Source organism: Solea senegalensis, linkage group LG16 (genome assembly GCF_019176455.1).
Source record: "Solea senegalensis isolate Sse05_10M linkage group LG16, IFAPA_SoseM_1, whole genome shotgun sequence".
Classification (NCBI taxonomy): Eukaryota; Metazoa; Chordata; class Actinopteri; order Pleuronectiformes; family Soleidae; genus Solea; species Solea senegalensis.
Window position 1 is genome coordinate 5,976,638 of NC_058036.1, and position 21,238 is coordinate 5,997,875.

Sequence of the window (21,238 nt, forward strand, 5' to 3'; positions counted from 1 at the left end):
CACAATATATTAAATCTTGGTACTTATTAAGGATATAAAGAAGAATCTCAGTTGAATATTCAGTTAAACTACACCCTGGGAACAGTACATTGCTGAATGAAATAGAACCATTTGAAAATGGAATAAATAAAATTAAAATGTGTTTCGTTTTGATTAATTTTATGTATGATTTGTTCAGCTGTTAAACGACAATATGTTGCAAAATACAAAATATGGTGCATGTTTGTACTGTATTTATGCTTTTTATTTTTTAAAGTAAAAAAACCTTCCCACTTGTGACCATTTGCTGACTGAGGGAGTAAAAAACAGCTCTGCATTGTAAATAGTCACTTCCGCGTTTTGTCTTCTGCAGTGCTGATTGACGGCGTCGAGTGGAACGATGTCAAGTTTTTCCAGCTGGCAGCTCAGTGGTCCTCACATGTCAAACATTTCCCCATCGGGATCTTTGGACACACAAAAGGCCCGTACTAGCAGCACCTAAGAGACTGAAACACTGAGGACAGCTACACTTTTCCTTTCCCTTCTTTCTCCCTGGTGCCAACAGTTTTTAACCCCCTCCACTTCACTTTCCCCCCAGCACACTATTCTTCTTATTCTTCTCTTCTGCTGTCTTAATTTAAGCTCCTGCTTTCCACTGTCATATTTGTCCGATTATTTAATCTTTTGTGTGTTTTTTTTTAATTTTCTATTTATGTAAAAAAAAAAAAAAAGTCTGATGTTTTATAGACTTGTGAGGGAAAAAAAAACCTAATTATATAATAATTAGAAATGACTTCTAACCATTGACATACTGTACCCCATCATGATTTCTTTCATTTGGTGAGGTTAGTTTTAAGCACTTGGCCGATAAAATTAATCAAGAATATGTTGAGAGCAAGAGGAAGAAGTGATGATGAGTGACTAAGTTTCTAGCCATGATGAAAAAAAAAGTTGGATGCTTCACTTCCCTGAAGAGTCAAAAATACATGGCCTATGACCTTGACCTCTGCACAATATGAAGAAGTCTAATGTGCAATAGACTGAACGCTGTGTGAAATAAGATCCTGAATGTTAACCTGGCACTGTTATTGACACTGTGGTTTTGGCGCCACATTATCCTTTTTAGTTTCTCCTCTTGTTAAACTGGCTTGAGGTTTGAAGAGTGCTGCTTCACAATTAGTGCTACAAACAACATCATAAACCTGTTTTTGTTTTTATGTATTTCAAACAGTTTTAGCACAAATTCAAATTCCAAACTAATAGTAAGAATTATAAATACATTTTGGGATTTTTTTTGTAACTATCTTGCTTGGAATAAGATAAAAAAGAAACATAGGCAAACACTAATCTATATGAGAAAGACAAAGCTACAGCTATCAACTAGCTTTGCTTAGCATAGCAGGGTTATCTTGGACCTGTGATAAGAAAATAGGCATGAAGACGCTTTCAAAGCTCACAAAATAAAAAATAATTTCTTATATTTTATGTATAAAGATACAGGAGATACAAAGACAAGCAGGCTTAGCTTTGCTAGCTAGCATTTCCAGTCTTCAAGCTCTGCTAAGCTAAGTAGCTACTGGCAAAAATGCTAGCCTGGAACAGGTTTTTTTAATTTATGTTTAATTTTAATTAAATTTGCCTACCAGCATCTACAAGCTAAAATGTTTATTTGAATTCATACAAAATTAAGTTAGTCAGCTCACGAGTCCTAATGGTTTGAGAATAATTAAGCGCCAAGTTTTTGCCGGCCTGCGGCTAGGCTAAACTTACTTTTAGATATATTTTTATTTTAATGCTCAGCTGGAAGTTCAAATGATATAATTATTTCAGCTTTGTGTATGAAAATGAAATATTTACAGATTACTTCTGTATTTGAAATGTATCAGTTAGGCCTCTTCCTCCTCAAGCCTCACACTCCTCACACTGAACTCATTGTTTTTGCCAAAGGGAATATTCATCAGCTGCAGCTCACTCATTATCACTACTTTTGTGGTATTATAGATGACTTCATAATGTAGAGGTGAATGTATTGAAGGTACCTTAATGTAACGCACTTTTAAACGTTTGTCCATTTTAGATTTGTGTTGTTAAACCTGCTCCTGGGAACCTGCGGGTATTGAACGTGCTGTGGTTCACAGAGGCACATACAGTAAACACTGAACCTGTCGTTATACCCGAGGTCAACAACAGCACAAGCATGGGGGGCGTGGCATGTAATTGAGATATGCCACATCAACCAATCATTTTTCAGTGCTGTTTAATATCACTCTGCACTCGGTGTGAAGCTATGTTAGATTTTAGTTGTGTATTCTATCAGATTAGCCTAAACGTGTACTTGATGTTAACGTTTTAAATTTGTTCTGTAGATTGTTCTCCATCTACTAAAACAGTATTTTGTTCTTTTCAGTAGCAGTTTCATTGTAACCTTTGCCAATTTCTTGATAAGTGCCTAAATTGCTTAATTTTGACAGATCAATAAATAAATGAATAGATATCCCGGGCTAACATGGTGCTGATTCTGGTGCGACAACAGCAAAATATGTCAATGTACAGTACAGTGCATTGATCTCAACTCCCATCTCAAGGAGAGAAAATCACACACTGGCCAGTTGACTCTCAGATATGGGTTTGAATGAATCAAAGCAACACTACAGTCAAGGCTACAGTCAATCCATGTCAAACATACATTTATTTCTCTGTAGAGATGTTCTTAGATGTATTTTTTGTTGTTGTTCGTTTTTCATGTCTATCTCAGAGAAAGGCTTGTTTGAATTGAAAGTTCCCGAAAGACTACCACTGTAATCCCAAAACCTGGGAGTAATAAAAATACTATACATACTAAAATGCACTTTGTTTCCATGTGTGAGTAAATAATGTCTATTGCTGATAAGATGGAATCTGTGTATATGCAGTCATTGACAGAAGTCTTGTGGCATAAGAACATAGTAACTTAAAATGGCATATAACTTTATTTCAAATCAATCAATTGTTACAATAAATGGTTCATTTCATTGTCATCCTGTCAAAATCAATTCATAATCCGAAGATCTCTATCTCCGAGTTCTTCACCACTGACTGAGATGCTCAAGGACTCCAGCTTTTAAAGACTTTGATGCCTTCAAATTTGTCTTGAAGAAATTCGGCCTGTGATTTCGAACTTAAAAATGCCATTGGGGACTTCGGACTGTGGAGGGCAGCACTGTGCGGGTATAGTGAAATTATACCCGTTTTTTTTGTGATTTGTTTCATTTTCTATGGACTCCAGCAGGGAAAATTCCTCAGCTCCACCCCAAACACATACCCTGGTATATACAGTAGAACAGTGTTTCTGATTGTCCTCCAAAGTAACACCAGAAGAAGCTTGTGTACCCACAGTTTGAGAACTACAGCCTTCTGGAATATAGTGGAGGAAGAAAACAAAGAAGAAGAAGCAGAATTATGGATTATGTTTTTGAAAGGTTAATGTCCAGGATGTAATGAATCAGCAAAAGTATGTCGTTAACGGACTGATATCAGTATCAGTGCATACTGGCATCACTATCATACAGAAAAAGTTGTATCAAGCCAATCCTAGTGCAAACCCACTTAACCTAAACTATACAACTACTTTAAAACTGTTCTAAAGTCATTGGTCCAAGTGAAGACAAATATAACCATATAATCAACAGCTTTGTTAAAAACTGACTGATTCATTTAAAAAATATATAGGGAATGTGAAGGTGAAATAATAAACTGGAGCTTAGAGCCTTAGTAATAGTAAAGTGAGTGTGTGAGTCCAGTGAGGTGATGCTGGCCAGGGTGACAGACAGGGGGAGAGAGAGAGAGATCCTCGGCCGGAGCAGGAAGCTGCTGCTGGGACAGAGGAGCGACGGAACAACGTCGACATCAGCAGCAGGAGCAGCAACAGCAGTGGGGGGGATTCACCATAATGTAGACCCAGCCGAGTACCACATCCACCCACCAACACGAGCAGGTGTCTAAGCTGCTGGGGGGGCGAGAAGAGAGGCAGAGTTATTTTTATTTCCCCCCATTTTTTTTGTGAGTGCGTGGTGAAAATGAAGGAGCTGAAGGGCTGCGGTATGCGGTCCTCGGTGGGCTTTCTGTCCCGCAGAGGGCTCACTGGGCAGCCGCTCATGAAGGATGAATTCCAGAGACGCAGGCTGGCCGGCTGCACCAGCCTCTTCAAGAAGGACATGCTCGGACACTTCGGCTGCGTCAACGCCATTGAGTTCTCCAACAACGGCGGGGAATGGCTGGTGTCTGGTAAGTTGACAAATCCTCCCTTTTCCCCTTAGCTCACTGTCTTTTAATTTGTTAGCATGCTAACGCGCTAACTAGCCGAGCGAATCAGCTGAAGGCTCAAACACTCTGGGCGATATATGCTAATGTAGCTTAGCCGTCCATGCTAACAAGCTAACAGCCAGTGTCTACGGGGCAGCAGCAGCAGCAGCAGCAACGGACCAGCCCCATATGTCAAGCCATAACATGAGTCCTGAAAAGCACATTTACCGCTCTGCTGCGTCTAACCATGGCTTCCTCCTGAAGCCACAACGCTATTTATGTATTGAGAGGATTAAAAAGCAATCATGTGGCCTAGTGTGGCAGCCTGAAGCTGCTCACTTTGGGTCTGATTTTCACAATAGGTGTGCAGCTTTAACTTCAATGAACCATATGGCATCATGTCTCCACCTGAGCAGGTAAGGATAACTAAATGTACTTCATTCGTTCTGCAGTGAATGAAGATGCGCACACTCTTAGTAATAATAATATATTTCATCACAGTTTGTGCTTAACATGATAAAAAAAATAAAAGGCAAACAAAAGCAATTTAAACCATACATGGGACTCAGACAATATAACAAAACAAGGAAAGTAAAACAACAAAAACAGTAAACTAATAATAATAATAATATTAAAAAAAGTCAATTTCATGAAAAAAAGTGAAATCCCCCAAAAATTATTAAAAAGTAAAAGAGTGAGGAAGAAAGATGCCAAGAGAAAAAGGCAGTCATGCAACATTAAGGATGCCAACTGCTTCAAAATACCAAGAAGAAGAAGTAAAATACAGACATGATTTATGTAAAAGTGCACTTGTAAAAACATGTCTCCATAAGAGATTTAAAAGAGGATACTTGGGCTTGGATGTCGTAGCACGAGTGCCTCAGCTGAAAAGGCCCCCTCACCCTCAGCCGGACCTCAGCACAAAGTAGATCAAATCATATTGTTTATCCTGTAGTGGGCCACAATAAATTGATTGGGGGGCCACATTTGGCCTGCAGGCCACAAGTTTGAGACCTTTGACTTAGAGAAATTACTCATTAATATAGAAATTTACACAATTTTATTTTAAAACACAAAAACAAATACAGTGCAACAAATATTGATTCTTAATTGAGCTACACTTATTAATACTCCTTCACTTATTTTCATGAATATAAAAAATATCATTATGCTTATGATAATCATATTTGTCATAATAATATTAATGCTATTCCTATCCAGTTAAAAATAAATATTTAATAGATTTAAAATGAGAGAGATCAGACAATCACGCCCCTTATCTCCCTGAATGGTATTCCAGAATTTCCAGGAAACACAACATGTGACGCTGCACTGTCATAATAAAATAAATAAACCGTATGGTGTGCAGAATTTTGGTGACTAAGTTGGGTCAATAACCTCAAACTACTTTGCCAACTGTTCAGCATGTTGGTGGACAGAAAGTTGCTCAGACAGATGAATATTAACAGATTCTGGATTCAGATGTCCTGCAGTCAGTCAATAAGCTGAAGCTGGAAAGTGACAACAGTGACAATGATCACCACTGTGAGCTTCTCCAGGTAATACAAGTCTGAAGCCGCTGGATTACTGACAGCGAGACTTAAAATATCTAAGACTTAAGCCAGTCAGGAGAAGTAAAAAAAATAGAAAGTCTTAGCTGATTGCAAACTGTGACATCTGGCAAAAAAACTTGGGTTGGTTTTGCTAAGTACTCGTCACGCACATGTCACAATTCTTTCTGTTTTTCTGTTAAAGCTTAATTTTATCCCTGTGCTACAGGGGCTTTTATTTTCTTCTTTTCAAGTACGTTTCCCCCCCTTATATGTGCCTCACATGTCTTCTGCACCAGAGTTTATTTCACTTTTCGTACACCACAAATTAAAGGGATTTGCCTCAGTTCAGCGGGCGAAATCCTCTGTCCTCGGTTTGAGTTTGGATGAGAAAAAGTCCCACAAAACACTCGTCAAAAATGCATCAGGAAAAAGAAGTGGTAGAAAACTGGCTGGAGATGGAGAATGGGCGTTTGAGTGAGCTTCTTGTTAAAATGTTAGTGTTTTTAATCCTTGTGTGCTCGTGCGCAGGAGGAGATGACCGCCGCGTTCTCCTGTGGCACATGGAGAAAGCCCTTCATGGTCGCACCAAGCCTGTGAAACTGAAGGGGGAGCACCTGTCCAACATCTTCTGCCTGGCCTTCGACAGCACCAACAAGAGGGTTTTCTCTGGTGGTAAGACATCTGATCTTTGCCAAGTGTTTTATTTCCAGGAAGGAAGAAGTTCAACTTTTCCTTGTTTTGGTCTTTACGTAAGGAATGCAAGTGTTGTTGCTGGATTATTATCAGTGTGGGCTTTGGAGGTTAAAGGTGAATCTGATTAAATATAAAACTTTGGACACTTTGTCACTTTGCTGCAGTGACTTTGATCTCCAAATGACAAACACTGAGACTAGTGGAAAAAATTTAATCTGAGCACATAGATGAAACATAATCATCATTAACGATGATTGTAGATAGAATGTACTTTGTAATAAAATCTGCCTTTAAGTGGTTGCTGAAATTATTATAAATAATGCATGGATAAGTAAAAATGTTAAACGCTGCAGCTGCTGAATTGTAATGTTTTGCGGACACGAAGAGAGTATTGATCACTGACTGCAGTCAAGCTGCCATGTAAATGAAGCGATACTGTGATTTAAAGCTTAAGTTATACACTGATGAATAATTGACTAACTGGACTTAAACACGCCAGAGGTACTAGCTGTTTATTGCATTGTTTCAGCCCTGAGTTTGAAGATTAGATTGACTCACTCCATTTCACATCCATTTACTCTCGCACAGGAAATGATGAACAGGTGATTCTTCATGACGTGGAGAGGTGAGTAAAAACACAATTCATACTCATTATTTTTTTCAACCAAACCACCTTTTTATCTGTATTATTTTTAGTCTGTTATTCATGTTATGTTTATTTATTTATTTATTTACTTACACACACTAGTGCAGTACTCATTCATACTTATGTGCAAACATATTAGTACAGATATTAAAATAATGATCTAATAATAATAATAAAACCATATCAAAAATATTGACATAATTGGATAATAACTGACAGCGATATGTCTATATTTCTACCGATATCGCTTGCATTTCTTAACCAAACAGCATCAAAAGTCAGTACTGTACACACCGGTGCCTTTTAGTAAGTCACCAAGTTTACAGCCTCTCATGGACCATTAAATCATTACCAGACATTGCATTTATGGATAGATTAGAAAAAATTGCATACAATATGTGAGAGAAAACATGAGAATATGAAGGAGAATTACCGAAAATCTTTAGAATTCCCTAGAAAGTATATCAAAGAATTAGCTACATTTCTCAATTGGTTCCAAATATAGTTTAAAACAAAACAACACAAATATAAATCTAGCACAGTATTCTGTTGTAAAACATAAAGTGGTCAGCGTTAACCTACTACAAATGCATATATAGATTAAGATTATGATCTTAATAGGTATTACAAATATGGATAATACATTAACATTACAATATATACATAATTCAGACAAGACACTGTCATTTGACACATCTTAAGCCGGTAAGCCTGTATGGATAATATTGGTTTGTTAGAAGATAAATAAAATGTACAGGCATCCAATTCCATCTCCATCTTGGGTCCTTGATACTATATACTTGTTGTGAATGTGAGAGTACTTTGTAGTGTGTATTTTTACTGTGACAAAACCATTAAAATGAACATGAATATGGCTTCTACAGGAGGGAAACGCTCAACCTGTTCCTGCACATCGATGCTGTGTACAGCTTATCTGTCAGCCCCGTAAATGACAACGTGTTCGCCAGCTCGTCCGACGATGGACGGGTTCTCATCTGGGACACTCGCGAGCCGCCACATGGAGGTAAGAGGAACGCGCCGTAAACACGCGTGATCCAGTACCTGGTGACGCGGAGTCTCGCTAAGTTTATGCTTGGGAATATGATGAACATATGGGTACAAAACTTACACCAAACAAAGAAAATATGCAAATCATCACAGTTTAGAAGCTGGAATCTGTGAAAAGTTGATGTTGAGAGTGAGTTCAGTTTTGAGGAACTACTTTTAAAAAACTTCAATGATTAATTTCTTTGTCAAAATAGTGGCTGAGTAATTGGCTTAATGCACCGCTAAGTGTATAATTTTTCACAAAGCCGTGCAGGATGCGATGATATAAATAAAATCATGCTTCTGTGGACTGTAATTTATCACTCTGGAAGATAAACGACTCAGACACAAGATTAGTGCTTAAGTTGGTCAAAACACAGTGAGTCAGTCCATAAAATTCACTTTCTGAGATAAAACTCTGAGTTGTTTTTTGTTTATGTATCTAAAACTCATCTTTTAGATAAAAAAAACAACAAAAAAACTTTTATTCTAAGTGTCTGTCTTGGACTGAATAGAGCGTGTACAGTAATTCGTGATTAGACTTGGTGAGACTTGTTTATAACTTTAAAAATGCAGTGGATCATCTTTCATGACGTCCACGTCCGTCTATTTTAGATGCCTTCCTTGTGACCACATCGACCTAATAATACATTTGCAGCTCAGCGGTAAATATTATTAATGGGATTGTATGTGTGCGGTTTGCTGTGTGGTTAAGAGGCCTGTTATTTAAGAGGGCGATTAGAATGTAAAATGTCATCATTTCAAACGGGAAAAATCTGTTTTTCCTCAGAGGAGTCTCAACAGAATGCGTCTGAACATCCATCACTTTTAGTGATCACGTCATTCTGGTGTTTTTCTTGCTTTAATGTCTCCCCGCAGAGCCGTTCTGCCTGGCCAGCTACCCCTCCGCCTTCCACAGTGTGATGTTCAACCCTGTGGAGCCCAGGCTGCTCGCCACCGCCAACTCCAAGGAGGGAGTGGGATTGTGGGATATCCGCAAACCACGCAGGTTCAACCTCTCTTTCTTTTCTTTTCTTTTTTTCCCCCCTCTCTGCCTCTTGATATCTGTTGACCCAGTTTTTTAAGATGAGATGAAACTTAATTGTTCCCTGTGGAGAAATTACAGTTTGTTGCAGTAGCAGTAAAATAAATGCCAGAGATAATAAAAAAATACCCAAGTAGAGCTATAATTATTAATAGAAATATAATTAAACAGTCATTTAAATTTATGCTTTAGTTTCCTTCTTCATTTTGGATGTAAAATAGTAAGCAACTGCAATAATCAGTCAACTATTTGAATGTCAGGGCTGTTACTTTTCAAGTTCTAACAAATGTTACGTGACTTGCTATTCCTTCCAAGATATTCGGAAGTTCCCCGCACCCAAATAAGGCAAAATTAAGTTTTTATAACACTTGCTATTAGTCACATTAAGTGGGGCTAACAACTGAGTCTGCAGGTTTGTTCTCTACTTCCTCCTCTGCGGTGTAGAACCCAACAAAAACTTCCACACACACATTTTCTGAAGGATTTTAAAGAGAGTATAAGGGCCGACCTCTGCTGGCCCGAGCAGTAATTACTTCAGATGACGTGATGGGCTTCCAGGCTGTATATTGTGAACCTAAAAGGTTTTTTAATGCTTTGACTTTTCACCCAAGTTCGACAGCTCTAGTGAATAGTATTTGATAAGAACAACAGAATAACGTGAGAATTACTAGAATCTCCTTTAAGGACGTTAAATATGTTGTAATGTTTGCTGTGGTGGCAAGATTTTTACACTGTGGTGAACACACCTCCTCATCTCCTTCTGTGTTACTGCTGGTCTGGCTGATATCCACCAGGTGGCACTATTGTCTCACTGTTACCGCCGTCATTGCTGCTCCTCCTCTGCCGGGGAAAAACATTCATCTTTAGACCAATAAAGTGACTCCGCAAAAACAGCGACTCGCACACAGTGTGTGTTTACACGTACTCATGTTAGATTAGGTTTAAGTTATGACTACACAGACGACAGCATTTTTAAAATGAATCACTCTTGAGTCATTTCTCTTCTGCCACTGTTGGCTCTGTCCCTGTGCAGAGTTGTTAAAGTTTATTGTTATTCACCAGAAAGTTTCTCCTCTCAACATTGTAGTTAAAAATGACTTCAAGTTAAAGTTTGTTGGAGATGTTTTATGCCTGTTACATTAAACTCACTCACCCACCACTTTATTAGGTACACGTGCCACCTAATAACGTGTTGGATGTGGCCTTCTGCTGCTGTAGCTCGGATGTGTTGCACCTTCAGTGATGGTTTCTGGCTACCTTTGTTATAATAAGTGTTTGTTTATATTATTTATAGCATTTCAAAGCAGTCTGACCATTCTCCTCTGACCTATGACCCCCAAAAATTCTTCTTTCGCACCATTCTCTGTACACCCAAGAGATAGTTGACTGTGTAGATTCTCCTTCATCCACGTCATAGTTGTCCAGAACTGTAACGTCTTCATGAGAACGACACGTCCAGTTGATACTGATTCAATGGATTTGGACCCTAGTGATGGTTGTGTGTGAGAAAATAGATCAGTAGATCAACAGTTTACAATTTAGAATGAGTTATTTTGGGAGTGAACACACAAAAGCCAGGAGCAGTGGGCAGCACTGGGGAGCAATGAGTGATTGGGTGCCTTGCTTAGGCAACTGGCATGGGCTGCGTTCGAAAACAACCATGCTACATTCATACAAGTCACCCGGTCACATTTCTTTACCATTTTGATGCTCCGGTTATCTTTAGCTGGTCGTGGACGTGTCTAAATGCACCGAGTTGCTTCAATTTGATTCGTTTTTGGAGTCTCGAGCAGGTGAAAAGGTGTATCTAATATAGTGGCCAGTGAGTGTAGTACGTATGGTTTTGCAGTGGTTTTAGTATTTTACTATTTTAAAAAAATAAATGAAAGGAACAAGAACAACAAAGATTGATCTTTTCTTCCTCCTAACACCTCCTTTCCTTCTGCTCCTTCTCTCAGCTCGCTGCTGCGTTACGGAGGCAACATGTCACTACAGAGCGCCATGAGCGTGCGCTTCAACAGCACCGGCACCCAGCTGCTGGCCCTGCGCCGCCGCCTGCCGCCCGTCCTCTACGAACTGCACTCGCGTCTGCCGAGCTTCCAGTTTGACAACCAGGGTTACTTCAACTCGTGCACCATGAAGAGTTGCTGCTTCGCCGGGGACAAAGACCAGGTTGGCTGTCACACAATGCAAATACGACACTACCACTGCCACAATTACATATTATTGAAACCTGAGGTTTTTCAAAATAAATTCAGTTCTACTGTTTTGTCAGTGTTATATAAAGCAAAATGTTTTTACCACATTTCTCCCAGGAGAGTGATTTAGCCTCATACAGATCTGGCACACAAAGACAACATATAGAAATTGTGTCAAACAGTGGAAAATGTGTTTCATCTGCTGTTCCTGTTCCTTCACATGAAACCTAAGAAGAATATTGGGAACATGTGGGATCAATAAACCGAGTAAAAATAGAAGAATATGGCGGTTACTTCTGTGAAATTGGGACGTTTGTGTGTTGGAGGAACACCAGAAGTGCTTGTTCTCAGCCAGTGGTCCTCTCATTGGTCGTCCTCAGACATGACATCACCCCGCAGTCATGTTTATTATGTTAACTTTATCCTGGTTGGAGCTGACAGAGGCTCAGAGGTGATCCTCTCCTACATGAGTGAAGGAGCTGGTTTGAAGGCAAACAGTATACAGTATATGTCCTATTAAGAGACCCACATGCCACATAGAAATCACTGAATCGGACACAGAGATGGAAAATAAAACTATTTTGTTTCTAGTTTGAAAATACGTTAACTATGTAGTTAAAGCTCCAGTCTCAAACAAACACTTTTATTAACGTCATGGACTAATTTGACAATGTTTTGAATGGAACTGACATTTGTTAATATTTAAAAAGTGACACACTGCAGCTTTTAAGGCCCAGAGTGTAAGAATTAGTGACAGCTTTTGATTCTTGAGCCCATCAGAGAACTACGGTGGCCTTCACAGACCAAAAAAAGGATGTAAAAAACGCTTTCACACCTCTCTCCTTTTCTTGCATCTTCGTCTTTGGTTTATGAATCGAGTTCATGTCACTTTTATTTTGATCTCAGTATTATTAAAAGTATTATTTTTTTAATCAATCACCTTTGCATGTCATCTTAGTAAACGTTTTATATTTAGGTAAAATTTGTATTATTTGACAGTAGAGTGGGAAGGTTATTTTTTTAAATGCCATCATTGATAAAACATGAGTTTTGCGTTTTATGTTAAATGTATTTACTTTCTTAAAAATAGTTGTCGTGTAAAATAAATCAAATCAAATAAGTGCTTTTCTTATTTGCTTGCATGGTTAGCATTAGGGGCGGAGGGGAGAAATCGATACTGTAAAAAAATCGCAATATATTCTGCGTGGCGATAAATCGCTTTTAAGACATCTAGTATCGTTTTTTGGATTAGCATACACATCAATAAAAATCAATTGATTTTTTGGTCCACTAGATGGTGCCAAGTGCTCACGCTCACTCGAGCTGTCGCGTGAGTATATCGCAATGGAAGATTTTGCGAAATCCTCAGTATATGTTAACATTGTGATAAAATCGTAACGTGGTGTCTTTTGTGATTCCGATTGAAAACAAATACAAACGTACTTAAAGTAGCATAATTCACTTTCTGCTATTTGAATATTGCACAGTGGACTTTTTACGTTTTCACAACATTAGAAGACGTCTATAACTTTCGTCGTGTTGTTCTTCAGTGATCGTTGGGTCGGATCTTGTGTTTTTTGAGTTTGTGTTCAAACAAATTTGTACCAGTGTCCACAACCCCACCCTGTAATCTGTAGACTATATATTTCCCCGTGTGGTGTCGTGTAACTGGGCCACTGGATCCTTGCTCATAAATCTTCCTATCATACTGGTGATGGCCATGTAATGAGCATTAAGAGTGTGCGGTGAGGGAAGTAGGCCGTCTGCCAAGGTCGTACAGCTGCGCTCATTTCCACTGCCGCTTCACTTTGGTGGAAAACAAACACGGCCTCGGATTTGTTGTGGTGGAGTCGTGGTCGGAGGGGATGCTTTTTACAAAGTCGGCTCGTGTTTTGTTTTTTTCTTTATTGCTTTTGTCATTTTTTACACCAACGTAAAAGAACCGGGAATGTTCTACCACTCGATTGAAATTTGAAGTTGAAGTCTGACATGGCCTCCTTTGCCTCCCTGGAGCTCCAGGGCTGATCTTAACGGGAATTTTCACCCAGATTTTGTCAAATTTGGATTATTCTTTGTGAAATTGTGCAGCCCCCCAGAGGACAGAGAAACAGACGTCTGCTCTCACAGCACTGGCTCTCAGAAATGTTATCAAACCGACCCACGACCACAACTATTAGAGGATTTTAACAGGGCCGTGTGAGAGCAGAGGTGTGGACTGGCAACATGGAGCAGATGAAATTGATGGAAAGGAAAGAGGGGAGGGTGTTTGTGGGTGTGACATTCCTACTTGACGTGTCCTCTGGGAACCTGAGGTGGAGCACACAGGTGTTTAGTTCATAGTGTGGTCGTGAGCGCTTCGAGCCAAACTTACACTCCATCTTTAAGAAATACAGGTGTTTTTTTTTTGTAATCACTTCAGAACATTGTTTTATGTCGAGTGCTTTTTTAAATGAAGGCACAACGTTGTTTCATCCACGTCGTGGGTTTAACAAATGTCCCCAAAGAGACCAGCGGGTGATTTACAGCGGGAAGTGAAAGTCATTTGTTTAAATCAGTAACACAGAAGTATTTCACATGTTGCCTCGGTGTCAGAGAACCAGCAGCACAAGATGGCGCCCCAACACGAAGGCACACGATTGAACACGAATGTGCCTCCGGGTGGTGATACGAGGCATGTTGGAACATTCTGGAAACAATGCTGGGAAAAAGACAGGAAAAGGGACAATAAAAAAAAGGTTGCAAAACTCGAATATGTTAGGTAATATTGCATTCCGTAAATTTTCACTACCTTAGGACTAAAATTTATTATTGTCATGGTTGAATTTACTAAAATAGTCCTCAAGATTCTCAGTTTACTGTCACAGAGGACAGAAACCAGGAAATATTCATGTTTAAGTTGCTGAAATGACACTTATGTTGAATCAATTGATTGTTGCTGCCTATACCTTTCCTACGTCGACTGGTCGGCGGAGTCGTGCCGTTCTCTATCGCTGCGGCACATCTGCGTTTACAAAAGTAGAGCGCGTCCCGACTCAGTTCAAACTCACCCTAAGCGACAGGTTTAAGTGGGACCATCTGTTTTCGGAGCCTAATAACGGTTCAGACGAGGAGCAGGAGCTGCGTCAGGGTCAGAGTGCCGTGTCACGTCAGCAGCGTGTTTGATCACATATTATGAGACATGCTGCTCTGCTAAGACAGACCCCGCCATTACCCCCTTTATTTACATACAGACGGATACATTTCCTTTTCCCTTGTCGCAGACTTAAGTCTAAATGTCTCTGTTTGACCCCTCAGTACATCTTGTCTGGGTCGGACGACTTCAACCTCTACATGTGGAAAATCCCAAAGGATCCAGAAGCAGGTGAGTTTAATTCTGTCTTGTAAATTAACTTCTTTTTTTTTCCCTCCTCTTCAGCCTATTCTGTACAGTAATTAGTTTTTTTTTAAATGTGGTTGTGTGAGGTATCGACATATTAGCAACACTGACTTCACTGAGCGTGCCTCCGTTTCTGTAAACCAGCCTGCGACCTGGACACTTGCCCTCGCTAATAACACAGCTGCCAGCAGGGACAGAAAGGAAGACAGATGTTGGCGACTTAACAGAAGGTTCACCTAATAAAATCTGCACCTGATTAAATCTACAATACCTTAAGAATGCGTTTCCTGCTTTATCCTCGATGTTATAGTCTTTCTCTGACTGGAAACAGACGTTTTGTAGACCGCTGTCTCTCCCCCACGCCAACGACCATTGAGAAAATGTTGTGTTAATCCACTGCTGCCTCTATCAGTAAGTTTGGAATCCTTTGCTTGGATTTATCTAAGTGACAAAAACTTACCAAACAAGGCAGCAGTTGAACAGAAGCTTCTGTGTCACTGATTTTCTCTATGGACTTTGGTGCAGGAAACTGTTGTAAAAGGCTGTCTAACATTGAAATAAAGCAGGGAGCATATTTGTAGGATATTTAAGAGTAAAGCAGGTGTAGATTTAATTAGGTGAGCCTTTAGTTTAGTGGCCAAAACGGACAGAAAGCTGACCTTTTTATATCGCAAGGTGAAACAAGTGAAAACAAAATAAACCCAATTTCAGTCGTCGCCACAGTCCATTCTACAACAGCCCTGTCAGCCCAGGCCCGAGTACATTTGCTCACCATACACTCTTCAGACATGTTACTCACCATTTTTAAGTCTCGGCACAGGTTTGAGTTCTTTCCTGCATTGAAACCAACGAAGAATCTTGGGTAAATAGTGAAAAAGTAAGAATTAACTCTTGTTACGTCTGATTACTGCAGGGGGAAAAGCAGTCCAAGAATGTGGGGTTTTGTTGCTGTGTGGCACCACCTGACACATTTATGGATTTTATTTTTCCTGGAGTTACTCACTCTGAAAGTATGTGCTCTCACTGGGCCTATTTGGTGTCCGGCTAATGGAATATTATGAGGGTTACATTACTGCTTTTTGAACTGCTGTACTTTTACCGACCGTGTTTTCGACGCCTTGTTCCGTCCAGACTCGGGTTAAATGATGGCGACTCAGTGTGTTTGTTTAAATGTTGTTTTAAACTGTGTCACCTCGCGATGGCTGAACGCCGTGCTTTTATTTTGAAAGGAGGCCCCGGGCGCGTGGTGAACGGGGCCTTCATGGTTCTGAAAGGTCACCGTTCCATAGTGAACCAGGTCCGTTTCAACCCTCACACCTACATGATCTGCTCCTCGGGCGTGGAGAAAGTCATTAAGGTTAGTAGAGAAATGTTGTTCTTACATTAAGTAAAATTGTTAAGGAATGTTATTACAGAGTGGTTTGCAACCTGTCCGAGTGCCAATCTGACGTGATGTCTCCTAAGCTCACTGTCCCACCGACCAAACATCTTTGTGCACTGTTTCATGTTCATATTTGAGGCACTGAAGAGCTCAGATAAAGGAATTAAGAAAGACGGTTAAGACTTACAGGTGAGTAAGAGAGAGTAAATTGATCTTTTTCTGCAGCAGATCGATGTCGTCGTTAGAGAAATTGTCCTTTAAATGGTCCGTCCGCCCTGTGACTCTCGGTGTCCTCCGTGGTTGAGACAGATTTGCCCTTAAGTGAGAAATTGATCTCCAGTGACACCACACAGTAGCTGAGTCCGGAACAAACGATGGATTTCCTCTATCACTGATGATGCTGGTCACTTTTCAGAAACTGGGTCATGAAATGGTTGCACGGAGAGTTTTTCTAAAACAAAATCCAGGCTGTGATCCACTGCCAGTCAAATTTGGATCGTCTGTTGTATGTTTTATTTTGTTGTTTATCATTTTAGTCAAAAACAGACCTTACATAGTAAAAAACAAACCAAACAAGGCAGTGTCTTTTGTCCTTGTTGTGATTTTATTCTCAGCATTTAAAGTTCGTATCTCTCAAATGTTTTCTACTCCGGTCCCTAAATGGCAGAGCCTGACAAAAGATAGCCGGGTTGTAATCAAAACAAGAGAAAAGAAAAGGTCAACTCACATCTAACTTCATTCATTTACACTTTATATTTCATTCTTTTAACACCATGTTCTGTCGTATTACTTGGTTGTTTACCCGTGTGAATAATACAAGTGAAATACTGTTTTAAATGGAGTATGATGTATGGGAGAAGGCAGCATGGTACAGAGAGGTCCAAACAGTGGACTCAGAAAAACAACCTCAATTAAAGGTCCAGTATGTAACATTCTTGAGGATTGATTGGCAAATATTGGACATAAGAATCTTTGTACAAGCATTTACTTTGAAATTAAAAAAAAGTTTGGATTTCATGACTGTAGAATAAGCCTTTTATATGTACTTTAGCTTTTGCTTTATGGAGGCCACCATGTATCTACAGCAGCATTAATGGACAAACCACTCAAATGTGGTATGTGAAGGCCACCGTAGTTCCCTGATGCACTTGGGAAACTGCATTTCCACCGTTAAATGTCACGACCTCTCACACACTGGACCTTTTAAAGTTTATATATCTAGAATGGAATCTAATATGGTGATTTAAAACCTCTATTCTGTATTTTCTTAAGTGATGCTACAGAGGAGGATTGAATTTCATTTGTGTTGACACATGTTGTCTGAAATATTTGAATAAATATTGTAACATATTAAGTTCAGGTCATGAGTGAGAGAAATGCTGCTTTGGTTGAAGACGCTGTTCTTGTTGAGGGTGACAAAAGCTGTGGCTTCCTTCGTCTCAGTACAGTAACACAAGCTCATTGTTTTGCTGGTGTTACTGTACAAAGTGAAAGGTGACACAGACCCAGGACTCTGCAGTGAGACGTGAAATAACTGTCTCCGTTTTCTCTCCTTTCCTCGCGGAACCTCCCTCCACCATTCCCTCCTCACTGTTTTCTGTCCCTCACAGGTGTGGAGTCCCTACCAGCAGCCCGACAGTCTGGGAGACCTGGACGGCCGAGTGGAGGACAAATCTCGCAGCCTCTACACTCACGAGGAGTACATCAGCCTGGTGCTTAACAGCGGCAGTGGTCTGTCCCACGACTACGTCAGCCAGTCCATCCAGGAGGACCCGCGCATGATGGCTTTCTTCGACTCGCTGGTGCGCCGAGAGATCGAGGGCTGGAGCTCGGACTCCGACAGTGACCTGAGCGAGGAGGCCATAATGCAGCTTCACGCTCGCGGACGCCGCTCTACGCGCACCACACCAGCGCCTCCCGCCGTCACCGCTGCCGCCGCCGCCGCCTCGGCCGCCGCTCACCACAGCGACTCTGAAAACTCCTCCTCGTCATCTCTGCCGGGACCTGATGCCTCAGGAGGGGAAGAGCCGGCTCGAGCGGAGGATGAGGAGCGACCAAGGAGACGCAGCAGGCATCAGCGGCATCAGTCTGGCTTCCTGGTGAACGAAGACTCGGACTCGAGTGAGTTTTGGCTCGACCCCATGCCGCGGCCTCGTTCCCCCAGCCCCAGAGACAACTCCACCCTGTCCAGCCCCGCGTCCTCCCCTTCACTCCCTGCCGGAGCCTCCAGCTCCTCCACGTCCACCTCCAGCTCCAGCAGCGACGACGAGGAGCGGCGCAGCGCGGTGAGGCGGCGCAATGTCATGAGGCGGCGGCGCATGCATGTGGTTTCCAGAGCTGAAGATCGTCCCGAGTCTGCACAGGCTTTATTTTCAGCCATGGACTCCTGCAGCTACCCATCAATCTCAGTTGATGACCTGTCCTCGTCCTCGTCAGGCGGCGGCGGCGGCGAGCAAAATCCGAAACAAATCAAGCCCCAAACTGGCAGTGCGGGAGAGGACGACGACTGTCTGAGTCCTTCTGACTTTGTGTGTTTAAGCCCAGATATGTCCCCAGAGAGCCAGGACAATGAGAACGGATATGACAGGACTGAGCAGAAGAGACATTCAGCTGCGTCTCCTCAGTCACTGGACGGACGCAGGACTGAGGGCAGAGCTGCTCCAGAGCCGGCTTTGGACAGCTCTGACGGTGGAGAGGCGGGCAGCAGCTCAGCAGCTGCGGACACTAACACCCAGAGCCGACGCAGCCCCGGAGTGAACGGGCAGCACCGGACTGTGGCGTCGCACGGGAGCGAGAACCTCGACGTCTTCTCAGAATCAGAGGGAGAGACTGGCGTTACGCCCGAAGACACCAGGCCGCGGAGAGACAAGGTCCCAGCACAGAGCGCTCTGAAACGGACTCATGTGGGATCAGAAAAGGGAGAATCAGGCTCCTCACCTTCAGAGAAGAAGTTAAAAACATAATGACTCAACTTTTCACGCCAAAAAACCAGTACTTTGTTAACAGACTTGATTTAGGAAGGGGGTTTTCTATGGGTTTGTACAACTCGGATTTTTCATTTTGTGTCTTTGCCGTCGTGAGTGTTTGAGCTCCTTATGAGCAGACGTTCTTTTTTGTTTCAGAACAAATTCGACAGTGTCGTCATCCTGTTGGTCAAACCACAGACGACATTAAAAGATGGAAAAAAAATCACATGAAACAAAAGGTAAATATTGTCGATAACAGTGGAATTTAAAGTAAAACGCAATGGCTACTCATTTATGTTCATACAGCATCAGCGTGTGTGTGTGTGTGTGTGTGTGTTTGTTTCTCAGTCATGATTTGTTTGTTGCCGAAAGCTCCACCCAGGATTTGAAGCTTTATTCAAATGAGAGAAAATAAGTTTTTATTGAGGAGAGAAGCTCTGCATAATTTTAATTTCTACAGTTTCACACCGAGCGTGAATCTGATCTAATTTTTTAAGCGATTTTCGGCCGCATCCGCTTCAGCGAGCCTGAAGAATTGACTGACTGTGTCTCCATAGAAATCCCGAGGAGCACCATTTGTTTAAGCTGCACATTGAAATGATGCTTTCGTTGTCTCTACCAGTTGTTTTTTTTTTTGTCTCATTATCCAGCCCTTGGGGTACCATTGCAAGCCAGCTTGCTTTTGTTTTGTTGCAATTAAAGAATAATGTGTTCTCCAGTGATGATTCCACAGCTTCTTCCTCAGGCTTTTGGCTGAAATATTGTTGTTGTTTTTTTTATCACAAAATGATTTTAAATAATGGAGAAAGAAGTCATTCTATTGCAGATTTGGGTACTCCACGACCAAATACTAAACGGAGTTGCCATGGCAACACTGCCTCTCCTGTGAATCAAGCTCTAGAGCAGCTCTGACATCACATGGGTGTCTTTCTCCAAATAAAAGTAAACCAAATTGAAAAGTTTTTTCTTTAAAAATAGGATCATTCATCAGGATATTCTACCGTCACGCGGCGCGTAACCATATATGGATGAGTGTCTCTTCAGCAGCCACACCTCCTTGGTTTCACCAACAGTGTTGTGATTGTCCACAGAGTGCGTGATGTCATTAGTTTCTGAGGAAACAGCCAAAGTGAAGGCCCTCCTCTGTCAGACAGAACAGCCTCACTGCAGCAGCAGCAGCAGCAGCAGCAGCAGTAGACGGAGAGATTACAAAAGAAAACAAACCCGTGGCATCGCGACCTCACGAGCTGGCGGCGCAGCGGTGACGCGAGGCCGGGGAGACGTGTAGCTGAGGGTAATGGACGCTGTTTGCACAGCTCTCTCGTCAAAACAGCTTCCACCACTTCTGAGAACTTCTCTGTGCGGTTGTCACTTATCTGCAGGAAGTAGACACCCTCCATTTCACCCCCATGCCTCCCCCCTGGGACTAGTGTTCAAATCAGGGTATTGTAAATGCTCAAGGGTTGTTTACTTTTTGACTGGCTTCTTACGGCTTAATGATTAATTACAGGCCGCAGATAAAGAGGGCGTACGAGTGAGTCGGCTGCTTTTAACAGCTGTGGCATCAATCAAAAATAATGCGTAGCGTTTGGTTTTATTTAATTCCCCGTTTTTAGTGTTTCTGCACACAAAGCTGAAAGTGTCTCACTTCAGAAGAGACTGTCAGTCACCAGTGAAGCTACACAATGGACCTTTTTTATCAGTATTTACTCAGCCGAGGTGAACAGTTTGTGTGCTCTTTACCTCGGTCGCAGTCGCTACTGGGAGGAGCCCAGTGTGACCACAGACTCTGGAAGCTTCCACTGAAACACGCTTTGATTCAACACACTGGTTTGGAAGGAGACGCCATACTGTTTTATTTCCTGTGTGCCGTGGTCCGACATAAACTCACTTTTCACCAATTTGCATTTAGCTTTGTATTAATAGCATAGGGCTAGTATTTTTGTATTAGTATTTAGTATTTTTGTTAGTAATTGTGCTTCCTAACCTCAGTTTTCCCTGAGTTGAGAAATATCTTCATTCTTTTCTTTGTTAAATGCCCACCAGTGACACTTGGTCCTGTTAGCATAACTG

General features: G+C 41.3%; 2 protein-coding genes across 9 annotated transcripts in view; both read left to right on the top strand.

Annotated features, from left to right (window-relative positions):
* pacs2 (phosphofurin acidic cluster sorting protein 2) overlaps positions 1 to 711 on the top strand; it is a 65,353-nt gene extending 64,642 nt beyond the window's left edge. For all 8 annotated transcript variants that reach the window (XM_044048326.1, XM_044048331.1, XM_044048328.1 and 5 more), the window contains one exon: positions 353 to 711. In XM_044048326.1, coding sequence (XP_043904261.1) covers positions 353 to 471 — 119 coding nt within the window. In that variant the 3' untranslated portion in view covers positions 472 to 711. The remainder of the gene's footprint in view (positions 1 to 352) is intronic.
* A 3,081-nt stretch (positions 712 to 3,792) lies between these two features.
* dcaf5 (ddb1 and cul4 associated factor 5) lies at positions 3,793 to 19,883 on the top strand. Its single transcript, XM_044048340.1, has 9 exons — positions 3,793 to 4,242; positions 6,342 to 6,485; positions 7,095 to 7,131; positions 8,037 to 8,176; positions 9,079 to 9,208; positions 11,203 to 11,416; positions 14,737 to 14,803; positions 16,048 to 16,175; positions 17,810 to 19,883. The coding sequence occupies exons 1-9, from the start codon at positions 4,035 to 4,037 to the stop codon at positions 19,160 to 19,162; spliced, it is 2,421 nt and encodes an 806-aa protein (XP_043904275.1). The 5' UTR covers positions 3,793 to 4,034; the 3' UTR covers positions 19,163 to 19,883.
* The last annotated feature ends 1,355 nt before the right edge of the window (positions 19,884 to 21,238 follow it).

Bases quoted from the DNA above. Each gene is read 5' to 3' on its own strand.
- dcaf5 (XM_044048340.1), top strand. From the start codon at position 4,035: ATGAAGGAGCTGAAGGGCTGCGGTATGCGGTCCTCGGTGGGCTTTCTG. The intron at 8,177-9,078 runs GTAAGAGGAACG...GTCTCCCCGCAG, and splicing joins TCGCGAGCCGCCACATGGAG to AGCCGTTCTGCCTGGCCAGC. The intron at 11,417-14,736 runs GTTGGCTGTCAC...TTGACCCCTCAG, and splicing joins TCGCCGGGGACAAAGACCAG to TACATCTTGTCTGGGTCGGA.